Source organism: Pan paniscus, chromosome 6, assembly GCF_029289425.2.
Source record: "Pan paniscus chromosome 6, NHGRI_mPanPan1-v2.0_pri, whole genome shotgun sequence".
Classification (NCBI taxonomy): Eukaryota; Metazoa; Chordata; class Mammalia; order Primates; family Hominidae; genus Pan; species Pan paniscus.
Genome location: NC_073255.2, coordinates 140094754 through 140105876, shown reverse-complemented (window position 1 = coordinate 140105876; position 11123 = coordinate 140094754). Strand labels below are relative to the sequence as shown.

Here is an 11123-nt window from a genome sequence, read left to right as displayed (position 1 = left end):
TTGATGTGCTGATGGATTCAGTATGCTAGTATTTTGTCGAGGATTTTGCATCTATGTTCATCAGAGATATTGGCTTGAAGTTTTCTTTTTTACATTGTGGCTTTGCCACATTTTGGCATCAGAATGATGTTAGCCTTCATAGAATGAGTAAGGGAGGAATCCCTCAAGTTTTTGGAATAGTTTCAGTATAATTGGTATCCGCTCTCCTTATATGTCTGGTAGAATTTGGCTGTGAAGTCACCGGTTCCAGGGCTTTTTCTGGCTGGTAGGCTTTTTATTGGTGATTCAGTCTTGGAACTTGTTATTGGTCTATTCAGATTTTTCATTTCTTCTTGGTTAAATCTTCGGAGGTTATATATTTCCAGGAATTTAGCCATTTCTTCTAGGTTTTCCAGTTTGTGTCCATAGAATTGTTCGTAATAGTCTCTCAGAGTTTTTTGCTTTTCTACAGGGTCAATGGTAATATCTCCTTTGTCATTTCTGATTGTGTTTATTTGGGTCTTCTCTCTCTTTTTCTTTATTAGTCTAGCTAGTGGTCTATTAAATTTATTTGTTCTTTCAAAGAACCAACTTGTGGTTTTGTTGATCTTTTGTATGGTGTTTTGTGTCTCAATTTCATTCAGTTCATCTCTGATTTGGTTATTTCTTGTCTTCTGCTAGATTTTGGATTGGTTTGCTCTTATTTTTCTGGTTCCTCTAGGTGTGATGTTAGGTTGTTAATTTGAGATCTTTCTAACTTTTTGAAGTGGGCATTTAGCTCTGTAAGTTTTCCTCTTAACACTGCTTTGTTAAGCTGAACACGCTGTGTTCAGCGATCCTGGTATGTTGTGTCTTTATTTTCATTAGTTTCAAAGAATTTCTTGATTTCTACCTTAATTTCTTTGTTGACTCAAAAAGTCATTCAGGAGCAGGTTGTTTAAATTCCATGTAATTATGTGGTTTTGAGAGATGTTCTTAGTATTGATTTCTGTTTTTTTGCTGAGACTATCTATTTCTCTGGTAAACTTTTCAATTTTTCCATTTGTTTTAAGCATGCTCATTAGAGTATATTTATGATTGTTGCTTTAAAATCCTTGATAATGCTAATATTTCTTTCATCTCAGTATTGGAATCCATTTATTTCTCATTCAGTTTGAGATGTTTCTGGTTCTTGATGAGTGATTTTCACTTGAAACCTAGACATTTTGAGTATTATGTTATGAGACTGGATTTTGTTTAAACCTGCTATTTTAACTAGATACCTCTGGTATCACTCAAGCAAAGGAAGGGGAAAAGGGGGAAGGCACCATCTTGTTGCTTTCAGGATCACCTGAGGTCAGGAGTTTGAGACCAGCCTGGCCAACATGGTGAAACCCTGTCTCTACTAAATATACAAAAATTAGCCAGGCATGGTCGTGGGCACTTGTAATCCCAGCTACTTGGGAGGCTGAGGCAGGAGAATTGGCTTGAACCCAGGAGGAAGAGGTTGCAGTGAGCCAAGATCACACCACTGCACTCCAGCCTGAGTGAAAAGAGCGAGACTCTGTCCCCCCCCCAAAAAAAAAAGCCCAGGGAAGGTAGAAGTCTAGCTTCCCCACTTGGCCTTTGTTTATATGGTAGGGGTAGAGCCACATTTTTTTTTACTTTTGACTTTTTGGGTACTTTTTGTATATTTGTCTTAGTCTGTTTTGTGCTTTTTGAACAAAGTATCTGAGACTAGGTAATTTATAAAGAATAGAAATTTATATGTCACATTTCTGGAGTCTAAGAATTCTGGAGTCCAAGGAAGACCAAGATCAAGGCGCCAGCAGATTTGGTGTCTGGTGAAGGCTGCTCTCCGCTTCCAAGATGGTGCCTTGATGTTGCATCTTCTGAAGGAGAAGAACACTGTGTCCTCACATGGCAGACAGTAGGAGAGTAAGTCAGCTTTAATCTCACTCATGAGGGGGGAGTCTTCATGGCCTAATCACCTCTTGCAGGTCCCATCTCTTAATACTATCACATTGGCCATTAAGTTTCAATACCTGAATTTTGGATGGGACACATTCAAACTATAGCAGTGCCCATTGGCATTTCTGGATTGCCAGCCTCTTTAACTCCAAATCTGAGAAAATGAGGCACAAAGAGAGCCCACGGAACTCATAACCATATGAGTTATGGTACATTTCTAAATGTACATTTCTGCTTCTGGGCTCTACTCTATTGCAGTTATCTATTTGTCTATTGCTGTGCCAATATCATAGTGTCTTTTTACATTAGCTTTATAATACAGCAACAATTGATAGTGCAAATCCTCCTTTTTCAAGAATACCTTGACTGTATTTGGCCCTTTGCATTTCTGAATAACTTTTAAATCAGCTCATCAAAGTCAACAAAAAATATGTTGGAATTTTGACTGGTAGAGCATTGAATCTATAAAGCTTTTTAATATCAAAACATGCGGTGTTTGGTTTTTTGTCCTTGCGATAGTTTGCCGAGAATGATGGTTTCCAGCTTCATCCATGTCCCTACAAAGGACATGAACTCATCCTTTTTTATGGCTGCATAGTATTCCATGGTATATATTATTATTATCATTATTATTATTATTATGAAGAGAATGTATTTACCTCAATTATCTCTTTGTTTTTATCTTTTTTAAGGTAATCATAGCCTCCTGGTATCGCACATTCATGGGAATAATGAATTTATTTGGACTAGAAACTAAGACCTGCTGGAATGTCACCAGAATAGAACCTCTTAATGAAGTTCAAAGCTGTGAAGGCATGTTTCCTCCAAAAATGCTGTCATTTGTAAACATTCATAAACATTTAATAATATTATGATTCACTTTTAAGAATTATTGTAAAATTCTGTTGTTGATTTAAAAAACATTAGAACTGACTCACCTCAATGAGTATTTTACATTTTAAAGTAGTTTTCTGAGAAGGCTGTGTACTTAAAAATTTGAGTATAAATTTTGGAATTTGAGTATTAACATATCCCATTGTAAGGCAACCTTGACTATAAGTTAGTCTTCTATTTCAGAATGAGAAGATACAGAAAGATGTTTTTTGGGGTAGCTTCAATATATAAATTTTGAGGATACATTAAATAGTCAAATAGCTGTTTGTAATAGCTAATGTATAAATTTAATTATGTATACATATTTAAAAATTGGATATGCCATAATAGATTGATTTAGAAATATTACTTTTTTATATATGCTCATAGTCCATGAGTAGTATTAATAAAACTCTTCCTATTTATCTTCTACATTGGTTTCTTTGTCAAAGAACCGCTTTTGGAATCATCTAACAGCTTTCCAGGATACATAGTGGTCACTTCCATTTAAGATGTTTGCATTTCAGCACTTTTACAATTCAAGTATGGTGCTGTCCCTTGAGACTCTCGTTCAGAGACACTTGTATCTATTTTCATAACACTAACACTGTTGTTTTTTCTTTATTTCTTCAAATTCTTAACAACATGACTTACTATATTTTATGAATAAATTTTTAGACTTGTTTGTAACAACATTCAACTCTTGGGATATAAACTAAATCTATTTTCCTTACATTTTTTACTGATTCCCTGAGTAAAAATAGAATTGATGAGGATGTTTGAGGGGCAATTATACTTTTTTGTGTACAATGTAAAGGATTGGAGAAAATGCCTCATAAAATGAAAGACTTTGCAATGATTCAATCAGCTAGAAGGTGTGACCCTGAGTGGTGAAAATGATCACCTAATTATGGTATTAGTTACATTCCCAATAAGTGATAGGTTAGTGTTTGGCACTTGGGACACAGAGATGAACCAGCTAGATGTGGGGCCTTACCCTCATAGAGTTTATGCTGTAAGGAGGCTGTTAGCAGTTACAACTGTGATGGATATTACAAATAAGAAAATAAGGTTACCGACACTAGGAGTAAGAGAGGATAAGTATTTTAAGAATAGGGAATAATATATTCAAATATCCTGAAGCAAGAGAGAACTGAAAGAAGGCTAGAAATCCTAGAAGTGATGGAGAAGAAAAATGATGTGAAATGGTGCTGGAAATATAAGCAAGGATGAGATCATGAAAGGGGTGCACTGGTGAAGGACTTTATACTTTATCCATTGAAGAATTTTAACAGAGTTCCATTTTAAAACATTATTTAGTCAATGGTATGGAAAAAATATTAGTAAAGGAACAAAAGTAGGTTAAGGGAGGCCAGGTAGGAGACAATTATATTCTCAGCAAGTGATTGCAGGAAAGATAATGTGGAAATGCCTGGGTGTGAGAGAGATTTTGGAAGCAGAATGGACAAGACTTGGTAATTGTTTGGTAAGAGAGGGGAAGGTGAGTGAAGAATCATGTGAAACACAGTTTGGTTTCTAGCTTAAGTAACTGAGCTCCTTTGAGTAATAGGAAACATTTGAACAGCAGCAGGTTTGTATTGTTATGTTTCATTGTGTATGCATGAATTTGAGGTACTTGAGAGACCTCAGAGTGGGGACATCAAGTGGCTATCTGGGTATAAGAATAAGGAGAAAGTTCTGGATTAAATGTAGAGTTGGAGTCATCTGTATATAGATCATTGGAGCCATGGATGTGGAAGAATTTCCTTATGGAGAATGTGCAGATGGAGAAATGAAGGGGGCATAGGACAGAGCCTAAGGTGGTCCAATATTAAAGAGTGGTACATAAAACAAGAGGAGTTACTAGAACTGACTGAAAGGAGCGATCAGAGAGGCAGGGGGAATCAGAAGGCCAGCTTTCAGACCTTGGCTCCAGCCAGTTACAGTGAAATAACCTTTGACAAGTTGAATATCTTATGTTCTGTTTTCTCAACCATAAGATAAGTATTTTTATACCAGCTAATATCATAAACTTGTTCTGAGAAAAATGTGGGATGATTGTTAAGTACATATTGCCACACACACACACACATGATCTTCTATATGGAATATACTAAGATTCTAGCTATACATAATAATGGATCAAATGACTGGATCATTTCATATAGACTAAAGCTGTACCCTAAGGTCAAAACCATATCTTAACTCTTCCTAGAACGTAGCAAAAGATAAAAATAATGTAATGGATTTTCTTTTATATTCATTAAGTGGTTCTACAGACAGTTCCAGACACTGAACACCAGCAGCATCACCTAAATAAATGTGAATCCCCAACAAATCATTACAGTATAATAGTAATTCATTAGAGGAAAGTATAAATGCAATTATAAAAAGTATAAAGTATAAGTGTAACTAATCACTCATTAAGGGTGAGCTTACATATGTGTATGTGTATATATACACATATATATGTGTCTGCAAGCACACACACACACAAACTCTTATAAGGGTAAAGAATTAAATACAGCAGCAATCTGGAAAGCAAATGCTTTCAGCAAATTCATGAGCTCTTGATTGCAAAGCACTGAGATAATTATGCCCACTTGCTTTGGAATCATATATTCATTAAACACTGATTATCTGTATTTTTTCAAAGGATTGCGAGATCCTGCTTGCTTTTATGTTGGTGTAATCTTTATTTTAAATGGACTAATGATGGGATTGTTCTTCATATATGGAACATACCTAAGGTAAGACTACTACTAAATTAAGAGACCTTTCAGTGGGCTTTTACAGACTGGCTGATATTTGTTGATTAAATGAAAAGGAAAATTAATGAGATTAGATTCATATCAGGAAAGTTTGTGGATTTACTTGATTTTTCAGAAGCTTAACCAATATCATGTAACCAGAAACTGGAGATGTCACTAAAATTCTATCTCAAAGTCATCCCTTTTATTCTGTTGTTTAAACAGATTTCCTAACAAAGGCTTTAATGGAATATCTCCTAGTTCATGTGTAAAATTAATAAAACATTGGAGGAGATCTTTGGTTAGCAGTTGTAGCAGCTTATTTCTAATTGTATTCTCTAAGGATGAAATTAAGAAAGCAGTAGGAAAAATTGTGAATCACATGTGGCAGGCACTTACATCTGCTAGCATGTCTATCTTGATAAGAGTACCACAGTGAAGCAGCAGTGAGACCGGTCTCAGGTGATAAGTTGAAATTAATTTCAACGGTCATGTGTTTTGCCTCCACACTTAATTGCTCCCTGAGATAGCCATATCAGCTAGTTTTTGCCAATGAAAACTAAGTTGAAGTCAGTTTTGGTTACATCTAGTAAAGTATCTGCCTTTCTCACAAAAGGACAGACTTAGCTGCCCCTTCTCTGTTTCTTCCTGCTTTTATTACACTAGGATGTCATACCCAGAGCTGTAGCAGTCATCTTGTGACCATAAGGGAAAGGTCATAAAAATAGCGGATATATCTGGCCTACCATCCTTCTGCTGCTGAACCAATGCCAACAGATACTTACCTTTCATTTTCTTGTTGAATGATATAATAAACAACATCCATATTGTGTAAGCCACTTTTGTTAGGTTTTCTGTTTCTTTCAGTGGAGGATATTCCTAGCTGAATCATCAGATTTCTTTACAATGGTATTCTTGTTGTGCAAAACATTTAAAACTAAAATTAAAATTAATTGATAGCTTTACTCTTTCAACAAATATTTATTGAGTTTTCATGGGGCTTCTGTCAATATAGAGATTAGTAAATACACACACTCTTTGTTTTAGGAAGTTTTCAGCATAAAAAAGACTAGCATAGAATCAATGAAAACTAATGACATAGTCAGTATTGTGCCAGGGATACTATCCAGCACGGTAAATAAAAAGAAAAGTAGTAATAAGTATAAGGATTGGAAAACTTGAAAAAAAAGAAATAAGTGTTCTTAAAAGTAGATTACATCATGTATCTAGAAAAATTTTAAAAGTTTATGGATACAGTATTTGCAATAATAAGAAAATTTACAATGTTACTAGATGTAAGCATTAATATTAAAATTCAAAATTATAAATTTTATACTTTAGCATCAAATAGAAAATGAAATTTTGAAAGGATGCTATTTAGAATAGCATTAAAAGCATGATATTCCTCAGAATAAATCCAACAAAAGATACATATGACAGCTATGGGCAAATGATTAAAACATTCCTGAGATATGTCTAGGAAAATCTAAGTGGAGAGATATTCCACATTCACTGATTGAAGACTTGATATTTAAAAGCTTTGTAGAGTCAATGCTCTACCAGTCAAAATTCCAACATATTTTTTGTTGACTTTGATGAGCTGATTTAAAAGTTATTCAGAAATGCAAAGGGCCAAATACAGTCAAGGTATTCTTGAAAAAGGAGGATTTGCACTATCAATTGTTGCTGTATTATAAAGCTAATGTAAAAAGACAGTATGATATTAGCATAGCAATAGACAAATAGATAACTGCAATAGAGTAGAGCCCAGAGCAGAAATGTACATTTAAAGGCATTTGATATATGGAAGAGTGGGTATCGCAGATTGGTGAGTAAGGACAGGCATTTTAATAAATAGTGCTTGAATAATTGGGAGATCATATGGAACAAGGAGAAATTGGAACTATATAAGTAATAAATCCAAGTTGGATTAAACACTCAAATATGAAAGACAAATTTATAAAGTGTTCAGCGTATAATATAGAAAAAGTCACTTGGAATAAGAAATGATTTCATAAACAAGATACAAAAATCCAGTCATGAAGAAAAACTGATAAATTTGATGAAAAGAACTTCAGTTCCTCAAAAGAACTGTAGGATAAAAAATAAACCGCAAAGTGAGTGAAGATATTTACAAAGTATATACCCCACCTACTATCCAGAAATTTCATTCATTAATTTGATAAATATTTATTGAAAGACTGTTGTGACCAGGAGCACTGTTCTAGGTGCTTGGAATACAGAACAGAAATCTCTGTCCTCATGAAGTTTATATTAGAGTGGGAAGATAAAGAGGAAAGACAGCCTGATAGAAAAATGGACAAATTGTTTATGAACTGATATTTCCCAGAAGAACTCCAAATGGTCAATAAACATATGTAAAGTTGACCACCATCATTAGTCATCAAGAAAATACAGATTCAAACCACAGTGAAATACCAACTCACATCTAATAGATTGATAAATGAGCTTTCATCCACTGCAGGTGGACATATAAATTGGTACAACTGTTTTGGTAAACAGTGTACATTATCTGATAACCTTCAAGATATAGATACCTTGTAACTCAGTAATTCTAATTTAAAGTATATATTCCCAAAAAAGTCTTGCACATGTGTACTGGGAAGTACATACAATAATATAGTAGCATTATTTGCAATAGCTTCAAACTGGAAACAACCCAAATATCCATTAACAGAGAAATGAATACATTTTGGTTTATTAACATGGTGGAACAGTATACAATAATGAGAATGAATGAACTATACAGCTACACACAATATGGTTGAATCTTACAAATATAATTTTGAATGAATGAATCCAGGTACAAAATTTAAAAAAATACTCCATACTTCCATTTGTATGTTGTTTAAAAACAGATTAAAGTAAATCATAGTTTGATATGTATATAGAAATGGTTATGTTGATAATCTCAAAAATCAGGTCAGTAGCTGATTCTTATCTTGGAGGCTGGCAAGTGGAGACTCAGTATAATAATTTCTCTATTTCAGTTAATTATATGGCGACTACATGGACGTTCCTTTTACAATAGTTCTATGAGCTAGAAATGTTATGCACTTTTCTATATGCCATATAGAAAAAATATAAGCTCATTGAAGTATTTTGAGGGAAAAGGATTGCTTTGAGATTGTTTGGGCAGCTTTAAAAATGTTCTATTTTTTTAAAAAAGTTCTGTTTTGGGGCTGGGAGCAGTGGCTCACTCCTGTAATCCCAGCACTTTGGGAGGCCAAGGCGGGCGGATCATGAGGTCAGATCCAGACCAACCTGGCTAACAAGGTGAAACCCTGTCTCTACTAAAAATACAAAAAAATCAAAAAAAAAAAAAAAATTAGCTGGGCGTGGTGGCAGGCGCCTGTAGTCCCAGCTGCTCGGGAGGCTGAGGCAGGAGAATGGCGTGAACCCGGGAGGCGGAGCTTGCAGTGAGCCGACATCGCGCCACTGCACTCCAGCCTGGGCAACAGAGCGAGGCTCAGTCTCAAAACTAAAAATAAAAAAAAAAATAAATGAATAAATAAGTTCTGTTTTTGAAAATGGTTTGTATTTATCTTTTTTGTTTTTTCGTATGGAAAATGTTACACAACAATGACTAAAACTTTAAAAATCAGTATATTTCATTAGGAGGGCTACCGAAGAGGTGCTATTCTCTCTAAATTGGTTATATAGTCCTGGAATATAAAATACAATATTAGGCTCTATCTAGTCTTTAAGAAGGATATACAGAGTCAACCAATATTGACTGTAGAGGTGTCATCAAAACTGTGAGGAGATTGGAAACTGCCATTTGAGGAACAAAAGAAATAGAAATTTGGGGAAAACTTTTGTATTTGTTACCATGGCTAACCTCCCCACTGACACTAACTGGGAAGGTAGATATTCTACTTCCATTCTTTTGGTGACTAACCATAAAATTTTAACATACAGATATGATTTGTTCAAGTATAAAATACATTGATATCTTTCCCGTTTTTCCAATCAAACAAGGAATCTTGGAATGCGTTTCTTCAAAACATCCTCTCTTATCTTTTTTTTAATTATTATTATACTTTTAAGTTCTAGGGTACATGTGCACAACGTTCAGGTTTGTTACATATGTATACTTGGGCCATGTTGGTGTGCTGCACCCAATAACTTGTCATTTACATTAGGTATATCTCCTAATGCTATCCCTCCTCCCTCCCCCCACCCCATGACAGGCCCTGGTGTGTGATGTTCCCCAAACTGTGTCCAAGTGTTCTCATTGTTCAATTCCCACCTATGAGTGAGAACATGCGGTGTTTGGTTTTCTGTCCTTGCGACAGTTTGCTCAGAATGATGGTTTCCAGCTTCATCCATGTCCCTACAAAGGATGTGAACTCATCATTTTTTATGGCTGCATAGTATTCCATGGTGTATATGTGCCACATTTTCTTAATCCAGTCTATCATTGATGGACATTTGGGGTGGTTTCAAGTCTTTGCTATTGTGAATAGTGCCACAATAATCATATGTGTGCATGTGTCTTTATAGCAGCATGATTTATAATCCTTTGGGTATATACCCAGTAATGGGATGGCTGGGTCAAATGGTATTTCTAGTTCTAGATCTTTGAGGAATTGCCACACTGTCTTCCACAGTGGTTGAACTACTTTACAGTCCCACCAACAGTGTAAAAGTGTTCCTATATCTCCACATCTTCTCCAGCACCTGTTGTTTCCTGACTTTTTAATGATTGCCATTCTAACTGGTGTGAAATGGTATCTCATTGTGGTTTTGATTTGCAGTTCTCTGATGGCCAGTGATGTGAGCATTTTTTCATGTGTCTGTTGGCTGCATAAATGTCTTCTTTTGAGAAGTGTCTGTTCATATCCTTCGTCCACTTTTTGATGGAGTTGTTTGATTTTTTTCTTATAAATTTGTCTAAGTTCTTTGCAGATTCTGGATAATAGCCCTTTGTCAGATGAGTAGATTGTAAAAATTTTCCCCCATTCTGTAGGTTGCCTGTTCACTCTGATGGTAGTTTCTTTTGCTGTGCAGAAGCTCTTTAGTTTAATTAGATCCCATTTGTCAATTTTGGCTTTTGTTGCCATTGCTTTTGGTGTTTTAGTCATGAAGTCCTTGCCCATGCCTATGTCATCAATGGTATTGCCTAGGTTTTCTTCTAGGGTTTTTATGGTTTTAGGTCTAACATTTAAGTTTTTAATCCATCTTGACTTAATTTTTGTAAAAGGTGTAAGGAAGAGATTCAGTTTCAGCTTTCTACATATGGCTAGCCAGTTTTCCCAGCACCATTTGTTAAATAGGGAATCCTTTCCCCATTGCTTGTTTTTCTCAGGTTTGTCAAAGATCAGATGGTTGTAGATGTGTGGTATTATGTCTTAGGGCTCTGTTCTGTTCCATTGGTCTATATCTCAGTTTTGGTACCAGTACCATGCTGTTTTGGTTACTGTAGCCTTGTAGTATAGTTTGAAGTCAGGTAGCGTGATGTCTCCAGCTTTGTTCTTTTTGCTTAGGATTGTCTTGGCAATGTGGGCTCTTTTTTGGTTCCATATGAATTTTAAAGTAGTTTTTTCC

General features: G+C 35.2%; 1 protein-coding gene across 1 annotated transcript in view; it reads left to right on the top strand.

Moving 5' to 3' along the window:
* Nucleotides 1-11123, top strand: part of LOC100985493 (probable C-mannosyltransferase DPY19L2) — a 100746-nt gene that overhangs the window by 11511 nt on the left and 78112 nt on the right. The window contains exons 2-3 of the mRNA XM_055114791.2: nt 2622-2742; nt 5459-5552. Coding sequence (XP_054970766.1) covers nt 2622-2742; nt 5459-5552 — 215 coding nt within the window. The remainder of the gene's footprint in view (nt 1-2621; nt 2743-5458; nt 5553-11123) is intronic.